This window comes from Pithys albifrons, chromosome 7, assembly GCF_047495875.1.
Source record: "Pithys albifrons albifrons isolate INPA30051 chromosome 7, PitAlb_v1, whole genome shotgun sequence".
Taxonomy (NCBI): Eukaryota; Metazoa; Chordata; class Aves; order Passeriformes; family Thamnophilidae; genus Pithys; species Pithys albifrons.
In genome coordinates this window covers 24,663,822-24,683,542 of record NC_092464.1, presented here as the reverse complement: position 1 = coordinate 24,683,542, position 19,721 = coordinate 24,663,822, and the positions used below count along the sequence as shown (strand labels likewise).

At 38.6% G+C, this 19,721-nt stretch overlaps 1 protein-coding gene across 1 annotated transcript in view; it reads left to right on the top strand.

The window, feature by feature from the left end:
• Positions 1 to 19,721, top strand: part of CALCR (calcitonin receptor) — a 139,163-nt gene that overhangs the window by 85,686 nt on the left and 33,756 nt on the right. The window contains exons 3-6 of the mRNA XM_071560020.1: positions 648 to 801; positions 3,924 to 4,034; positions 11,634 to 11,746; positions 14,966 to 15,057. Of these exons, the coding sequence (XP_071416121.1) occupies positions 648 to 801; positions 3,924 to 4,034; positions 11,634 to 11,746; positions 14,966 to 15,057 (470 nt within the window). The remainder of the gene's footprint in view (positions 1 to 647; positions 802 to 3,923; positions 4,035 to 11,633; positions 11,747 to 14,965; positions 15,058 to 19,721) is intronic.

Sequence of the window (19,721 nt, the reverse complement as noted above, 5' to 3'; positions counted from 1 at the left end):
TCATAGACCTGGACTGTACAACAGGGAGATGGATGAGCGGCAAAAAACTGTAACTGACCTCTGTACCCAAGATCTTTTCCTTCTGAAGGCAATGATCCTTCCCTTTAAACTGCAGGCAATTCAGAATGGGAGAAGTCAGAAGATGCCACTAGATTGAAGAGGACCCTGCAATTCAGACTCAAATTTAGGGAGTCTACTTAGGTACTTAACTAGGAGCTAAGGTCAGGTATTGAGTTTTAAACCCTGTGTTTCCATGACCTTAACAGTTGAAGAAGCTCAAAGCAGGTATTTTGTCTGCACTGTCAGGAGAAAAATCATCACAAGTGAGCAGAAATACATGGGTGCAATTTTGGGAAGATACAAAGTTCTTTTGCAGGTATTAAAGATTTTTAAGTCTTTATCGAGTATTTAATGGTCCTTTCTTTGCCAAGGAAAAGAGCTTGGTTAAAATCTTGTGTTTTTAATGAGGTAAACTAATAAAATTCAGTGTTTACTTTGCAAGCAGTAAAAGGTCTGTCATAATGCTAAACATACATGCAAATAAAAGGCCTTTGAAAAATGCGTAAGAGATTTCTAGTCTTCACTTTTTTTTAATATTATCCTCTTTCTTTATTGAGTTGTACTAACAGTTTTTCTTTTCTGTACAGAGAATTATTCCAAGTCTTTCTTCTACTGTAAATTATACTGATCCTACATTAGAGCCTGTAGTAACTGAAAATTCAGTCATACGACAGAAGATAATAGATTCACAGTTCAAATGTTATGAGAGGATGAACAGAGCTCCCCCATACCAGAAAAAAGGTAAAAAGGATATTATAAAAATATGTTTGTATTTTGCCATGCTTGGTTATAGAACTATAAGGAAACATTTTTTTCTGTAGACTAACCCATAGGCTTTCTCAGGGTGCAGTTTCCTTTCCACAAGCAGTAATAAAACTCACACTTACTTAGCATCCTCCTAAGTGCAAAGAAATAAAAAAGCCTGGGAGGAGCCCAGGGAATGAACAGTGCTTCCTTTGTCACCTGCATTTCTGGCTCAGTGCTTTGCTGCTTGAATCTCTCTTGTTCTTGCTTAGGAAATGGCCTTCTCCAGAACCTCTCAGCAAGCTTGCACAAAGACCAGATTGTGAATGGGGATCTCTTAAATATAAATGTTGGTCTGTTTGCTTCACTCCACTTTTTTCCATTTGTGTATTGCCTGCTGGTTGTCATTCTCTGTACCAATACAGAAGTTCCAGGTATTCTATATTCGGTAACACTAGCAAAAGGAGTTTTATAAAGCACTGAGCACTCATCTTTACTGAGTATGAGGCATATATGGAGATTAATAAAAAGGGAAATTGCTACAGTGGTGCTACAATTGCACAGTATGAAGCAGGATTTCTGATTGGGACTGAGTGTTCTGGTCACTTTCTCACAGAAGATATGGAAGATATGAGGAGGTTAGGGGAAAAAATATCAGAGATGTTGTGGAGACATGCAAGTAGAGAACAGAGATACTGAGGACATAGTTTAAAGAGAAAAATATGTATGAAGAAAACCCTTTAATAAAAACACCCTACATAATAGATGAGTTGGAGATATTGTGGGATTTTTTGTAATGCAAGAACAAAAACATTTCTATAGCTCTTTATTTCAAAGGTTTTACTGAGCTCTTTAAGCTCAAACAATAGTTAGACCTTAAGCTACTCAGACCTTGATGCAGAAGGGTTTGGGAATGAATATAGAGATTGGCATTGCTCTGGGAGAGAAAGCATGATGTTTCAGATATAAACAAGCCTTTAAGTTGCTGGGCTTGTGGAGAAAATTACTTGTTTTCTTCTCAGAATCCTCCTTTAGTCTCCAGTTCTATAAATGTAGTTTTTGCATCCATTGATCGTTCCACTGGATTCACCTTTCTTTTGCGCCTTGCTTGTGTGATTAGTTGCAAAAGGTTGTTTTTCCATTATGAGCTTGGAATTCATTTGTATCATAACATGAATTCCTTGTAGCATTCTCAAGGACAGTGTTGTCCCAGGAGGACAGCAGTGGCAGCTCCTACATTTCTTGGACTGGCAGCTACATTTAAGTGATGCCAATGGGGACTGTTACATTCATAGCAATGTGCACTTAATTAATTTATAACTCAAAATTAAGGTAGGGGGTGACTTAGGAATGATGCCAACATTACTGAAGTTGCATTTTCAACTGAAGGAATAATAAAATTAAGAGCTCAGTCACATGGGAACACCTGACCACTCCTCCAGGACAGTACAGTGTGTGTGTGTATATATATTTATATATATTTTTTTAATGGATATTTGTGTGCATATATATATCCTGTTACTTGCCTTGAAAGACACAGTCTGCAGTGTATTGACATGTGTGATTTTTTTTGCTTCATCAGGAAAGGCAAAGGATATAAAGCTAGAAATTTCCATCAATCCCTTTCATCACTGTCTTTCAAATACAACTCACGTTTCAAACAACTTTTAGTCTTCTTTTTCTTTGGTATTAGAAAAATACTTGTAAACATCTTTCAAGTACATTTCAAAGCTATGGAAGAGCATGACAATCCCTGAAGGAGAGATAAAAACCTGTTGATATGGTGATTGGTCAATTAAGTGAACCAGTAGCATTAGCATATTTAACTTGGTAATGGAAAAATGTATGTGCATAAAATCTTAACTAATGAAGAAAAAGTATATATAAAAATATCTTTCCTGAACAACATCTAGTTTGGAAAAAATTAATTTGGAAATTTATATGGTTTCCATTTTTAATCCACAGCTGTTTTGACTTATAAACAGTTATTGGTGCAAATCTGAACAATTCGGATGACTTCTTACAGCCATTTTGCTTCAGTGAGAAAGCTTGTCTGGGGATAGTTTTGAAAGCACCAGAAGCAATTAGCTGTCCATATTTTATTAACTTTCAGACATACCTTCTATGTAATTCTTCAAAAAGCAGCCATTCTGACACTTCCTTAGGACCAGAGCACAAAAGTCGAGATGTACTTTGACATTCTTTTCCCTTAACCTGATGCCCATGATGATAAATACCTTTTCCCCACCACGAACTGATTTTAAATGGAAAATAAGTTTTTTAATGTGTTTCTTCTTTCAATCCACAATGAGTCATGTTACACATTACAGCAAGCAGTCTTACAGCACAGTTTCTGAGGAGCACAGTATGTAACATCTCTGTACTGGGGATCAAGAATGAGCTGCATTCTGCCTCCCTCTCATTGCTGCTGTTTGTGGGGCTGGGAACATCACTTGTAAGGGACACAGCCCTGACACCACTACCTTCCCAGAAGGAGCATGGCAAGGACAGGATCACAGCATGCCTACCTAGACAACATGACAACATCAGCAGGCAGAGTGTGCCTGTTACAGATAAGTCTTGCACCTGCTGCATTGGACCTGTAGTTACATCACCGATCTCTGGTGTTGAACAAGGCAACAGCCTTACAGGGACCTGTCTCTGCAAATGTTGCTTTTAGCTGAGATGTCCCCACAAACCTTTCCTATCTTTACATTTCAAAGACCCAATTTTCAGACCTACTGAAGAGCAGAAGGTAAAATAAAAAGTGGATGTCTAATAGGTCTTTAGGTATCACTAGTGTGCACACTTACAGCTGGAGACAGAAGGAGGATCAAAAAGAGAAATTTGTAGGATCAGACCTTACATTCAAAGCTCAGTTCAACAGGATTTAAAACATAACTGTCCAGTTAAATGAACACAACTAACATCAGGTCAGCAAAACCAAGTACCTTGTAGCACCTGAATGCCACTCTTAAGGGTAACAATAACAAAGGGTTTTATTACTAGAAGAAAACTTGATTGTCTGCAGGCAGCAATATCCCTCGAGAGGCTACAACAGAACAGTTCAGGAGTGACTGGTTGTTGAATTAACTCCTGAAATCCTCTTAAATGTCCAGGTCTGTTCTGCAGCCGAACATGGGATGGCTGGTTGTGCTGGGATGATACACCTGCTGGAAGAATCACTGCTCAGAATTGTCCAGATTATTTTCCAGACTTTGATCCAACTGGTACAGTATTTCTTTTTATAGTTTTATCTTTCAAAGGATGTCTTCAGAACATTCATGTCATTAAGTGGATACATGTTTGCAGTGGCGTTTGCAGCACTGAAGTCTCAGAGAGTTATGTTGAAATTAAAACATCAAAATTTTGGGTTATATATTTTCATTTGTAAAATATTTTGTGTGTATTTATGTAAATATTATATAAATGATGGATTTATGAAACCTAATTTATGAAGCTGTCAGCTTCTGAGTTATAATATCAAAATATTCTTAGCACCTCATTCTAAGTTTTTATAATGAAAAGGCTTATGTACATGAAATATGTGTCAGCATGTTCTTTGTTCAATTTTTACTGGAAAATACTATTTTATTGGAAAAGATAAGCAGAAATTATGTTCTTTCAGTCTCTGAGTTTCAGTTGTTAATTGAATTCTTCATACAAATACTAGTAGCCATGCTGAATGAGAGAAGTAATTCAAGAACATTTAAAAGGAAAATTAAAGGAAAAGTCAAGGATGGAAGTATTGCAAAATAGATGTGAGGAAACCTTAGACAGAAGTCTAACTCTGCAAAGAGTATGGTTTTAAGAGAGACACAGTTGTCAGTTCCATGCTGAGGACATGTTGCTTATAGGCAGTGTTTGACGCTACAGTGTGCTAAATTCCACATAGTCACAATGCACCAGTTGCAGTTAAAATCTATGAAATTAAACATTTAGGAGGGATGCCATATAAATCTAAAGTTTGCAACAAGTTTAAACCAAAATGTATGTGCCCAACTGGAGATGAAGGAAACAGACCATTGCATAACTTGAGTCAATTACCCAGTACCATTAGCTAAAACTGCTCATTTGCTTTGAGCGTATTGCCTATTTAGAAGCAGAGAAGTTTCAAGGTTGGATTGAACCCGGTATGCATTTGGATGAATCCCATTTGAAGTAGCAGCTAGATTGATCTGTATTTCTGCTCTTCATAAATGAAGCTGTTCATGGTGTCATACAGCAAGTGGGATACTTGCAGAGTCAGACGCAGTCTGAGGGGTTTCAAAACTGCATCCCATCTTTGGTGGAGGAATGTCCCTCTTTCCAGTGGAATTATGCCTTGGACAGAATGGATTGAAGGAAATCTGTGTACTCAGGAATTCTGTGCTTGGAATGTGAGCTCGTGGCAGAGCTCACATTCCCACTTCTTGTGGGAATACCAAGACCAAATCCACAAATCTTTACAGCAGCTGACATCCCTGAGACAGACAATGGGCACCAAATCACAAGGTCTTCTCTTTTGTGCCTTTTTTTGCTTTCTGACATGGAAGTCTTGACCTCTTTTCTGTACAGTGTTGCAGTTTTCAAAGAGGAGTCTTGCAGCAAGGTCATGCTCATGGCCTATCATTGGAGCACCTGCGGGGAGACAGACTGAGGAGCTGAGACCTCAGCTGGAGAATTGTCTCACTTAGGTCTCCCTCTCTGTGGAAAAGTGCTTCAACCTTTACACTATTTGCATAAAACTTTCCAAAAGAGCATTTTAAAAGAATTGACCAAACTTGTTTCAGTTCCCAGACAGAAGTGTCCATGTTCAGAAGAGAGCTTAAGGCTCTGGATCCTGAGTTTGCACTAGCCTTTTCCTGTATGCATATTATAGGCGTCTCTTGAATGGGATCTGTACCTCCTGCTTCAGCCCCCATTTTATTCATGGTATCCTCCCCATAGGGCTACAGCTGCTTTTGTGAATAGGCAGATTTACTATAAGGCTTCTGCTTTCCCTGCTTCCATGGTTTTCATAGAAGAAGAAAAATGTGTGACACTAACAGTCTTAGTTTATGTATACTCCATGCAATGCTTATCTTATACCTGCAAAGGTGGATATTGGGCAGACCTGTGATCACAGAAGTTTCCCCACAACTCAGTCCTCATCCCTCATGGAGGTGATTACAAAGCTACTCTCCTGCTCGCTCCCACGCCACCTATTCTCAGCTTTTCCACTTGTCTGTTTGACTCCAGTGACTTGTTCTGAACTAATTGCTCAGCTACAACAGCACTCTTCAAAGTAACACTTGAAGCCATCCATGGAGAAGCATCTCACTCCACTTAGTAATGCTTATTAATGTCAACTGATTGCAAATCACTCCTTAATATACAGATGCCTGTTACAGTCTGGTCTGCAGTGTGTGCATACTGCAGTTACTCTTTCTGGTATGCTTTAAAAGTTGAGATCTGGGAATCTTTCAGTATTCCTGTTCTCTGTACAGACCCATAGGAAGAAAAGTCTTCTCCAGTAATTAATTTCCGACTGTTCTCTCTGCTGTCCTCTTAAAGAATGATACCTGTGGTCTTCTAGACCCAGTGTTTTTCTCTGTCACATCCCTCTTCTCCTTGTCAGCACCTCTGTCATCCTCTTTGCCTGCATCCTGGTCAGTCAGCCATTTCCCTGGCTTGGCAGCAGCCCAGCATTCCATGGTTGAGCCAGGGCTGCTTTCCTAGAAGAGCTGTTGAGTAACCCAGCATGTGTTACAGCAGTGGCATCAGACCAGTAGGTAGTCAGCCTTTGTTTTACAGGTGGTTTGGTCATCACATGGGGACTTGATAAAGTAGGAGGGAGACTCAGGGAAATCAGAAATCAGGGGGGTGTTTATGAGTCTGTCAACTGCTAATAGAAGTGGCTGCCACATACAGATGGCCAAAAGCACAAACTGATCTGTCCTGAGAAGTCTGCCAGGTTTTGTGTCACAAGTCATTACTTCCTTTGGTAACTTATTCCTGTTAAAAAAATACAGCTGGATTTTCCACGGGGAAGCAGAAAATTCATCCTAAAGAATACCAATTTCCCATGATGAAAACTGTAGTGATTGTCAGATTTCCTCCCCATTGAGTTTCTGATATGCAACCACCTCAGCCAGTATTTTAGGCATGTGAGTAATCCCATAGATTTCTGAAACAAGTATTTCATACTGTCCTGCTTTGAGCTGTGCCAAGATCTACAGAACCACTGTGTATCAGCTCATAAATGGCTAAGTCACTTCATTAGAGGCCATGAATACCTTTGAGTCCTGGAAAAAAAGTAGCCTTTTAGCTATATTTTTGTGCTTTGATACTTATATCATTTGTAACTGGAAACTGAAACATTATCGGCAGGATGCTAGTGGATCCTCCTTCCCATCTGCATCTGTGGATTCCATATACCAGCTCTCTACAGCTGATCCCCAACAATATTCAGCATGGATGCCAAGAGGAAATTGCTAGAGTATGTTAGAAAATAAACGAGATGAAATCGTATTATGAGGAAAAGAACAGAGAAACAAAACACAGGGAAACATGCTCAGTGTTCTGTTTGTTTAGTGTCTGACAACTTCAGTTGCTACTAAGTGTAGTCCCACATATTACACTGAACTTAGATCTGTTCTTACTGGATAGGAATCTGTGTTCTCAAAGAAACAATCTCCTTCTTGCTGTGCACATCATGAGGCATGTGATAATGCATGAAACCAAATCAATTTGTCTGGAAAACAAAAAGTCCTACTGCTTTAATGCCACTGACAGTCGGAATTCCATTGTCTTATCCACTCCTGACTGTGAACCTCTGAGCAGGGCTGTTTTATGTGCCCCTATTGAGGCAACATGCACAGTTTCTCTTCAATGGTATTTTATATTCATATTTTAGACAGATTAATCTTTGGTGTAATCCTTCTGAAATGGTTCTAGATCACACTAAAATTGGTAGAAATTGAGTTTTATGGGAATTTAGTATGTAATTCATGCTAGCAATATTTTTACTAATGAAAAAAGGAAAATATACTGTGGATATAATGGCCCTCTAGCAAGGCAGGTTTTCCAGGGGCAACAGGAGGAGCTGAGCATTGCCCTGTGCCATCTGTGGGCTGTTGAGTTTGTGGCAGGGGGGTGTTATATTGCCCACCTCACTGACCCTGTACAGTGCGCTTAGTTAGGATTAGTTTGGTGCAGTCACATAGCAGTGGAGTGGAATGTGCAAATTTTGTTGCGGCAGACATAACTTTTCATTTCACTTTCACTGCCTCTACTCATTGTCAGAGAGCAGTGAAGAGCAGTAGTCACCCCACTTTTTGTGACAAAGCTGCATTTAGCAAAAACTCCCCACAGTTCTCCACCTGGTTGGCTTTCTGTCTTTAGTTCTCTTTTGTAAACTATTACTCATAATTCTTCATAAAGCTCCAGGAGCAGAGTTTCTAGAAGTCTAATTTGGAAACAGATCCATATGTATCCATAAGCAATTGCTCAGATGACGATTAATGCGTTCTTACCTCTCACAGCCGAGGAACATGAAAATACAGCCTTGTCTTCCTGCTCTGATACTGGGAGAGCCCTTCTCTTGCTGCCACAAAATGCAAATTTTGTGACTGACTGAAATAGACAGCTCTGGATTTCTGCTGGTCATAGTTTCTTGTCTTGAAGTAATAAAATTTAGACAATGATAAATAAGGTAAATCTGGACAATTCTTTGTCCAGCTGCTTCTTTTCTCCTTACCTTTCTATTTCTGTCCTGCTTCCTAACAAGCTTGACAGCTGTATTTTAAAAATTAATTCTTATCCCCCCAGTGCACATTATGACTCTTTTATACAGATTCTGGTTCTGCTGACCAAGGCATTCTGAAGACAGTGATAATTCTTCATTTATAGGACCCTGGATTTGAAGGTTTCTATGTTCTCTATTGGATTGTATGAGATGATTTTTTCACTTAAGAAAAGATTTCTTCCATGTATTTTACTGAGGATGTAAGTAAATCAGATGTGCTACATCAACTATTCCCTCACCTGCAAAACTAAGCACTGCTCAGGTCTATCCAAACAATGGCAAAGAATCCAATGGCTTGTATGTGCTGAGCAAACACTGCAGCAGTGGATAACAATTGTGTTTTAACATGTGCTAGATATAGAGCTGGTCTAATTGTAAAAAGCCTGATTGATAGTTACCGTGTTCTTTCAGAATTATGAAGATACTTGTTACATATGAATGACTGAGGGTTTTTTATGAAAATATGATTCATAAAAGCACTACTGGTGGCATAAACAATACACATGCAAAACAATTGCTACTTTTGAAACACATCACTGCCCCCATGAAACTGCCTTTGTGGATGAGATTTCTCTCATCCATTTTTCCCAGAAGGCTCTGAAGTATCTTCTTTCTAAGCTAACAGTGGAAATTCTGCACAACTGCCTACAAATTACATAACTTTAAGGGTGCTAAAGTCAGGTGAGACGAATCCCACGCAATGTCACTGTTCTTCCACTTTGAATAATATGATGCTCAAGCAGTGCCCTCTCCAGGATCTTAAGGTCTAAATGGAATCTAAAAAATTAGTGTTTGCATAGTCTTTTAATAATCTTAAAGCCTACACTTCCATTTTATCTTGCTAGTGTTGTCTTATCCATCTTTGCACTTTACCATATTCTTCTAGTTAGCATAAAAAAGCAACACATGCCCAGGTTCATAAACCCCCATCTGCTACTGGACCACTTTCAGTAAAACAGTGGTTGGAGTTGCAGGCTTGCAGTTTGGTTCTGTATAAAAGAATAGATTTAGAAGAGGTGTTTGAGCAGTTTGAGTCACTGGGACCAACAGTCAGGAGGGCTTATCCCCCCAGTTCTGTATTCTGACATCAGAGCAAGAAGTCTGTGGGGCACAAGCATCAGTTGTATTTAGCTGGCTTCAAGGAAAAGTAAGAGACTAAAGGTTTGTCTTTAACTTATATAGGCCACATTAAACTCTGTCAAAGTGCCTACCTAGGCACTGAAGTACAGAGATGATGGATGACATTGCCATAAATACTCTGTAGCATATTAACAAAAGCTGTGCACTTTGCAGAGAGCATGTGATAGTAGGTGCAATGTTTGCACATTGTGTTCCATGGGAGCATTGCCATTAATCTTTTATCTGTGACTGAAAACTTTTTACAGCTCTTGATATTATCTAGCAACTAGTACAAAGGGAACATTGCTACACAGGCAGTCTGAGATTATCTCCAAGCTGAAGCAATGGAAGGCTCAGATAACATGTACTATTCCTCTTGGTATTGTTGATGCACCTATTTTTAATAAGTCCCCCAAAACAATGATTTGAAATCCAGAATAATTTAAAAAATATTCTGTATTCTGGAGGATTGTCCTTTTTCTTTTTCTGCAATGGCATTATATAAAGTGTATTTCTAGTCAGAGAAAAACAGGTCAGTCTATACGATCCTTTCTTTGCCCATATGATCAGGTCCTGTTTTTAGGTTGTATAGAGGAAATACAAATCTTGCAAATTAATAAAACCATTAATCATCAGATGAAGAAACATAAATGGAAATGTTGACCACAAAAAATTAAAATGTGCATGTAAAATAATAGTTTGGCCTGTAAAAGTGTATTGACTGGAAATGCTGATAATCTAAGTATAAAGCCAGTAAAATTATAGAGCTAGAAAGGCAAAGGAAAGTAAAGATAGACTTTTTAGACTATTTTAAAAGTCAGACTTGAAAAATGTTTTTCATAAATACCTGTGTCACTATCTAAGAAAACATCAAATAATTTATGATCTTATCCTGCCTTTATTACTTGGGCAAACTTTTCAGTCACTCCAATTTGGCTAATGCTTGAGGAGCAGCCAAAGGAACTAGTCCAAAACTTGACAGATGATTAGGAGTGACCGTCTGCACCTCAGCATCCAGAGTTTCTCCAGCAGGAATTGTGAGTATGGCAGAGGGGACACAGAGACAGCGCACATCTGCAGCTTCAGATGTCCCTCAGATCCGTGTGGTGCTGGAGCCCCACTGTCCCCCCACCACAGTAAAAGAACATGTGGAAGAGCACTAGCCTGGAGAGCGATCCCTTTCAGGAGGGATGCCAAAGCCACCTGTGGCACAGGAGCCAGCACCAGAGACACCTGTGTAGAGATCACAGACACATCAGATTATTAAAATGTAAGACTCCACAGCGATTTTAAATTAAACTGGATACATGGGACCAGTGCTAAAATATTTGTGAGGCTGCTTGTCTCTCTGCCTGAACACATTGCAGACCCTGAGGAGGAGCAGCAGTGCTCCAGCTCTCTACATCAGGATTCTGTTCGTGTGAAGGTTGGGCAGGGGTCTTCCACTTCTCTGCAGCATCAGTCTGGGGCTCTTGGCATCTCCAGCACACAGGCTCTAGTTTATACATTACTTGCTGCCCTTTATCTACACAATATTTTTAACTCATTGTTTCCTTTGATGCCTGAAACCCTGTGCACTTCCTTCCGGTCTGGCGTCAGCGCCTGAGGTTACTTTCTCTTCCATAAACAGCTTTCAACAGCCTCTTTAAATAGGTTATTATCACATAAATAATTGCATCTGAATGAAAGCTGAGATATGAACTCTAATGCATTTGTTACAGGCCAAAAGAGACAGATTAACAAGTGTACAACCAGATAAATCTCAGAAAAAAGACCCAAAGCAACAAAGCAGCAAGATGTATATTAATTGCACAGGTTGAAAAATCATTTGGATTTTGTTGCACAGACATCTTATTTCCAAACAAAGTAATTCTTTTTAATGGATTTTTAAATGTGTAATATGTATATGTTAAAATAACTGTGCTTTGCAAATTTTCATCAGAGAGGGCTTCAAAATATTGTGATGAAACTGGAAACTGGTTCCGCCATCCTGAGAGCAACCGAACTTGGTCCAATTACACCCTGTGCAACTCTTTCACCTCTGAAAAACTGAAGGTATGCAGAAGTTAAAGAGGCAGTGGTTGTTTGGCAATAATTTTGGACTGGGCTAGCAGTAAGATATGTGAGAGAGACCAGAACAGCCCTTTCTTTCAACTTAATTTGTTGCACCAGATTTGAATAGCATTGTTCATGTGATTTTAGCTTATTAAAAGTATTTGACGAGTGCTCAAACCTAAATATAGGTTTGCTGTGGGGTGGATAATTTAGTAGCAATTCATGTGACAAGTTTTGCAGTACTTTTCAAATGCATTTTTAATTCCTGTTTTTTCCTTAATTTCAAACAGTTATAAAATGTTTTAGAATCTCAATTTTGCTTTCTGTAACAATAATATTCCAATCTGTTGATGTCTTCTTTGCAGGGCTGGTAATATTAATGGAAGTTAAAATTATTTTTCTTCAGCAAAGAATATCACCCTGTATTCAGTCTCTCTGAAAATAAATATTTATGAAGGTACCATTAATCCAGAAAATCCTACAAGTGTGAACACATCTAACTTTGACAGTTTCACTGAAGTCATTGAGACTATTTACAAAAAGGAATTAGGCATTTTCAACAATATTTCCAAAATCGAGTTGCTAAGCTGAAAGAGAAGAACTAAATATAAAAGCACCAAAAAAAAAAAAAAAGAGAGAAATCTGACAAAAGCTTAAAAAAATCAAGTTAGGGAAACTCAGGAAAATAGACATATTTCTCAAATGTGAGTGGAGCTCCAGGAAAATCTGATTACAGATTTGTGACAGAATAATTTGTGACTATTTGGAATCATGGAAGGGAAAGATTCAAGAAGTGATTTGATTTGGGATTTGTGTTGAAGGATTTTTTTAATGCAGCCAAAAAGCAGTATGTAGTTATACTGAGTAATGATCTGAAGGATCTTGAAAAGTCTACTGGATTAGGTAGGAGGTGAATTCTGAAGGTTTTTGCACTATGAGGAACCATCATGGTAAAATGGGGCTCACCTATGTGGCAAAAAAAAAATAATAGTAACAATATGAGTTCACAAAGGTATTAAGTCGAAGCACCGTAAAAATATAATTTTTCCAGATGTTGGCACATGTAAGGAGGCAAAAAATGTATTTCTGTTACCTATTATCCATGCCTTCCAGAAGAATGATTTTGAACATCATTCAAGCAAAGAGCAGATAGAACACAAAGGAAAATTATACGCACATCATGTTTCTTTTGAAATGAAAAATGATGGAAAAGGCAGAAAGTATTTATCTCCTCAGAAATGCCAAGTTAGATTGTGACCTTTAATACAAATCTTCCAAAAACAGGAGTGTGCTTCATTTGTAGACTATTTCCATATACCTGTACATAATATAATTAACTGAGTAGAAAGTATTACTCTTAGAGAATTCTCTTTCCTCAAGTGAGAAATTCTAGGGGATCATAAAGAAAACATTTAAGTGTACTAAACTCAGGCTGAAAAATATTAATAAACTAAAAATTTGGTGAGTCAATAGAAGTTCTATGTGTCAGAAGAGACATTACAGGGTTCTAGTTCAAGGAGTTCAGAAATTAGTAAAATAGCTCATTATTTGTCTGAAGTTAACTGAAAATACCAACATGCTATATTTTTGAGGCAGATCACCTAAAAAAAATTAAAATTGTAGTCAGTTTTTAAAAATGCAAATTAGACCATATGCTTTGTTAGCTGACAATTTAGTCCATTCTGATCTGTCATCATTGTTATATTTGAAAGCTGTTTTAAGCTGCTGCCGTAGTAAGTTTACATGGAGTAATAAAATTGCAGTTCTGGGTCCCAAATGTACAGTTGATTTAGCAGTTGCAAGCTGAAAGTTGGATAGATTGAATAACCAAGAGCCCTCCAGGGTGCACATAGACTTGCATGTAGCTATCAGGAAACCTTTCCTACTTCTAACTGTTTCAGGCTAAGGGTTGCATACAGGATAGGCAGAAAATCAATATTTTTGAACAGGTCATCTGTAAATTAAGTTCAGACTTCAAGAATATATCCATTTATTGTCATGAAAAACAGCAACCATATAGTATGGAGTGGCAGAAATGTCACATGCACACCTCTCCCACTTCTCTGTATTTAAAAAGTTGTTTCATATTCTGTACACTCAGGTCTACCCTCTCCAGGATTGCTGGTGCTCTCAGAATAAATTGTCAATCATTTGTGCTCACTAGGTAGTGGTTAGTCTTTGTGAAGGAAAACTAGAAGACCTAGGGTATTTGCAGTTAATATGCATAGTTCTCCATAACCTGTTGAATGGCATTTACACTCAGATCATGTCACTTCTACATGGTCAGACCAGTGTAAGTGTGACTTTGGTTTAAATCTGGCTCAGGCCATCACCTCCTAGGTTAAGGAAAGCTGAAGCTCTTTACAAAATTGTAAAATGACTGAAGACTAAATTTTGTAAGAAGATGTGCACCTTTACTAAGAGGAATACCTTCATTTTCTGAATGGTGTTCATATTTGTTGTGAAGTGAAAGCTTAAAATTACTTGGTAACACAAAAAAATTCTGAGTGGCAAAACTTAGGGCTACAGAAAGCAATTCATCTAATCACAAAAAAAGAAAAATGCTTACAAATAGTAAAAGAAAAGTAAATGAAGTAAAGCTGAAAAGAAAATAAACCCAGCAGAGAAACTAAGGCCTTTTTTGAGTCCCTCACTATTAAGTGGAAGACCTAAGTAACACCTGGAAAATTAGAGTTTTCTCTGCATCAGGTCACTGAAGAATATGTTGAACAAAAGCCTAGCCCTAAATATGAGTCTTGAGTTGAATACTTACTCCTCTCTAAAAAGTGACCATTAAGCTTTTGATCCCTGTTAAGTTGCTTTCAACCCATAAAGGTTTTCTACCAATCCTGCAGCAACCTAATTTCTTTAATAACTTTTTTTGCATGTGCATGAAAACTTGTCATGTGCATATTGAAAATCTGGATGTATTATGTCTGTTGTGCTCTCCTAAAGCTTGAGAAAGTTCATGACATATGGTGATCAGGGGTCTCACCAGTTACTTCAGTGTACCAGAAGCAGATCAACACATGTAAAAAACACTTATCTTTAGAGCATGAGTCATGCTAATTGAGTGCCGATATTAGCAATACATAGAAAAAGAATGCTTGAAAGAAATATACAGAATGGGAGGTTGAATTTGTAGATTCTTCTTAATGAGAAAAAATTCAAGTGCCTGCAAATTGTTCATGTTTGCCTTTTCTTTTTGTTAAATTGCAGATGGCGTTCATACTTTATTATATGGCAATCGTTGGCCATGCTTTGTCTATAACATCCTTGTTGATTTCCTTGGCAATTTTCTTCTATTTCAAGTAAGTGTTTCTTACAGACACTCTCTCTTTTTTCCCTGAGGGATCTCAGGTGGTAACCAAAGACAAGCTTTGAAAGGGGTTTTGGCAATGAGAAGCAGGTCTTCTGAGTGCCTTTTTATATAATCCTAGTAAAGAAGTGAGCACAGGGTCCTCTCTCCAGTGGGACATCTGCCAGTGGTGTGTAGCCAATATCATGCTGTTGTATTTGTCAAGACTGGTGTAAAAGTGCAGCCCCTAGGGAAATGGTATAACTGGAGATGCAGTAAGGCCTTTCATTTACCTGTTGCTTGTCGTTCCTTGAAGACCATGTCCAGACTTTGTCACGTGCAATGACTGCACAGGGCAGTGGCTTGGAGCTCCAAGCTCCTGTAGAACATGAATACTTCCATCTGATTCTGAAGGAGTGAGCTATTGACCGAATAGGTTCTTACAGAAGTCAGCCCTAACAGGGAGTCTGACACTAGTGTGCAGCCTGTCATCATCATTAAAAGGAAAACCAGTGATATGCTCTATCAGAACTGTAAGGGAGACTAAACTGACACTGAAAGCACTGAAGCTACTGTATAGCAGCTTAACTAGAGTATTTAAACCTTGTTCTTTAGTGAACCTGTCTGCTGTCAATTAGATGTCTGTGCTTCAACCATCAGACAGGAGGAGGTATAAAAGAAGGAGCTCCCAACATCATCACCACCAAGAATAAGTCCAGGAAACATAGGAAAACTAAATGGTTAGACATTTCATAAACTATAAGAGACTGCAAGATTGTAAACTCAGAGTAGGTGGACTCAAAATACAGGCTGTGAATTCTGATAACTTCCAGAGAGGCAATTTGATGAATACCTGTGATAACAAGCCTTAATCAGATACAGAGACAGCTAGAAACTCTGCTCAGTGAACTAATGAATTCCCTTCCCATCTAAGAAGATAAAAGAGCACAAACCCATAGCTACAGTAATGATTTGAGAAAACTGGGAAAAGCTCAACTTAATTTGGTTTGGAACCCTATACCCTGGCTTGAGTTCCGTGGGACAATAAAGACAGGATCTCATCAAATAAGCTGCCCTAAATGGACCAGAAAGGTGATTCCTTGTGGCAAATGAGGCAGGGTCTGACTCACACTTAGCTCTGAGTCATGGACAATGCAAGATCCTTGCTGTGCTGAAAGACTAATCTTTGCAGCAGCCTTCCAGACAGTAACACACCTCCTCCTCTCTTTCCTCCTCCACTTCTCCTTTCCCTTCCATGACTAATATATGACACAAAGGTTACAGGAAGAAGTAGAGAAAGGAATTAAAAACAGTGCTTCATAATGGGAAGACAAAGAGGAGACCAAACTACAATCATAAGAAAGTGAGAATGAAGCTGTATGGGAGAGGCCTCATATTACCTTCAGCTGTTTTATATCGTCTATCTATGACAGCAGTAGATTATTTGACCTTCAATAGAAGGAAATTGTCAATCAGACAGTCAGTCAGATAGCAAGAGATGATTTCAGGACTGGGTAATAGCTTTTGACTGTAGAGGCAGCAACAAACAGCTTGCAGGGATTGCTGTTTCCCTGGCATAGATTTATTTTCATTTCAGCTTTGGGCATCAAGATTCATAGTGATCTGGCATCACAGATGTTGCAGTACTTTCAGAAGGGAATACTGAATCAGTAGTGATGAGCATCACTAAGCAATACTAACTCATAACAAGAGACAGAGTATTCATGAAATAGAGTGTCTAACAGCTACATGCATCATCGCATTATTGCAATATTTCTGTAATTGCAAACTGAAACCCCACTATGTTATTTGATAAAACACAAAGGACAATAGGGACTCGTAGCTCCAAATCACTTCCAGTTGAATTATTAAAACAAAGACATCTGTACAAAGACAGATGGGGAGCACAGTAAGTCTAGATTTGCCAAAATAATAGATGGCATGTTATGAATGCGTCTGTAGTTAATTGTTGCCAAGGCTTTTAAGAGGAGTTGAAGAAGGGTAGTGAGTGTAAGGATAATCTATAGAAATTTGTTGGGAGTTTTCCCCAGGTGGATGGGAGAACACGGTAGAAAGCACAAAAATAACTTGAAAACTAAACAAGAGAGTAGAAAATGGAAAGATATGTGGCTGGGGGTGAAAATTGGTATTCTCAGTATTCATGAATGAGAAGAAATGACAGATTCACAGTGCAGTTCTATGAAGAAAAGTCAAAATATCCTAGTTGTAGTAGAGAAACAGAGATAGGAACTCAAAAGGAAGGGGGACTGTCAATATATGAGAAAACCTAGCTCTGTCAAGGGAGATATAGGAGACAGAATCAATGTGAAACAAAGGATACTCATGGAAAGCACAAGAGACTGACATTTTAAAGAGACAATGGATAGAGGAACAGAGAAACAAAAAACTCAAAAGTTTTAGACACAGATAACTGGCTTAGTTATGCCTTCTTGCATACTGATTAATGAATCAGAGTGGGGAACATAGAGAAAGATGGTGGAGACAGTGCCAAGGAGCCCTCAAAAACACCACAAAGGCATGATTAAGAACAGGAAGGTGGCCAGGAAGAGAGCTAAGAGAGGCCAGAGAAAAAAAATATTGCAGATGATTATCAAAACCAGCAGAAAGGATGAATCAAGTGAGGGTTTTGGTTCTGCTAAAATCTTTTGGTGTGGACTGAGTCAGGCAGGTGCTGATGCCATTATGATGGTAAACATGGAGGTCGAATCAGGAAGTGAGGGTATGGAAACATAGGTTTAATGACCCAGATGTGTCTTTAACGTGAAAGCTGGAGTCAAGGAAAAAGGACAGGAAATACTAAGAGGAAAGGTGGAAAGAGTAAAACTAAGAGAGAAAGGCAATCAGGGAAAGAAGGTTGGAGACTTGACAAAGGCAACATGCAGAGAAGGACAGTGCAATTTAACAGAGGAATAAGATTGCCAAAAGTCAAGCAGAGCAAATAGGAAGGACAGAAAAGGGAGTAGGGACATGGACCTGGCCAAGATTATCACAAAATACTTTCTTTCTCTTTATCAGTAGCCATGTAGAAAGGCATCTGGAGAGACATGTCTGTGGCCAGGAGCTGAAGAGACTGCTCCCAGTAATAGAGAAATTTTATTTCTTGAGAAGGGGATTGATGTTACACCAATCCTGTTACCAGGGCTGCAAGAGAAAGGCAGGCACTGATGGACATGTCCTAGTGCCCCAAGAAGAGTGTGGTTAAGTTGCATAAGCAAAACGTAGTAATGGAAAATGAGGAGAAAGACTTGGGATTGAATAAATATCTCCAGATTTTAGAAGCAGAAAAGAAACATCAGACTAGATTTTTTATGGGGACAAATATAGGTGGAATAAGCAGAAGAACATAGTGTAGCAAAGAATAGCTCCAAAGTATATAGTGAACCAAACTGAAAATGCACCAAGCCCCATATCTGGTGCTCTACATTTCCCAATAGAATCTAACAGAAGACTATAAAATCAGGGCAATTATAAAGAGATACTCTTATTCCTAACCACCAGGACCTGCATCTCATGCACATCCTGAACTAAAGAAAGTGTCTTGGTAAATAAAGAGGTCAAGAAAAGTGATGAACCTTGCAGGGTGATGATAGCCATAACCAGAAAGGTGACCTAAAGCTAAAGGAAGAATTCCATGCAATGACTCAGAAAATAGGTGTAAGGAGAATGAAGAATAAGTATCAGGTGACCAAGGAGATTAAAAAAAACAAAACAAAACAAAAACAAATTAAAAAAAAAAACCAAGCAAAATAAGCAGAAAAGAGTTTAGTTGGTTAGATTAGCTCTGTTTTTAAAGAAAATGCATACTACACTCTACACTGACTTCCACATGCATCAGAAAGTAACAGCCTGTGCTCTATTCCAGACTGCAAGACTCCTAGTTCGAGTGGGAAGCTTGCCGCAGCAAGATAGCAATACTTCTTAGCTGTTTTTTAACTAGTGATTTTGCCTGCTTGCTCTCAGTGATCGCTGAATACAGACTTCACAACACTATCTAACAGCTCCATGACTGCCTTTCTGCAATCACCCTCTGTCAGCCTGACACTGTGCTCTGGGGCATGGAGCACTGCAGGGGTCATCTTCTCTGCCTCAGCAGTATCTGAGGAGATGACATGAGGATCTGGGCATGAATTAGAAGGGAAGATGTTTCAGGACTGAAACTGCAGTCATGATTTGGTTTCATAAGAATTCTGCAAACTTCTCCTGTGGAATTCTGCTATCCACAATATCATAAATCCTATCCTCCCCAGTCAATCATTTCAAAAGATTTCTGCCCCTTCTGAGCAAGAAAGCAACCTCATCTGGTTTGAGATCTGAGCTGGAGTTAGAAACATGCAGGATATCAACCCAAATCCCCCTGTAATTTAAAGAGATTCCTTCCCAAATTTTCTATCCGGTCTCACCACTGATTCCTGAAGTGAAAAACAATTTTCATCTGAGTATTTGAGAAATTGAATGTCCAGAGAACAGTTACTTATAAAGCAGTATTCCTGATGTTCATTACTTGTATCATGCGCATCTAATAATTCTCAGAGTTCTGCTTCACTGCTTAATATCTTGATTACAGTGAAATAAAGAAAGGCATCAAGAGCTGAGAATGTAGCTGGATAGCTCTTCACTACGTGGTCTAAAAACCATGTGGTGCTAAACAGGTGTAAA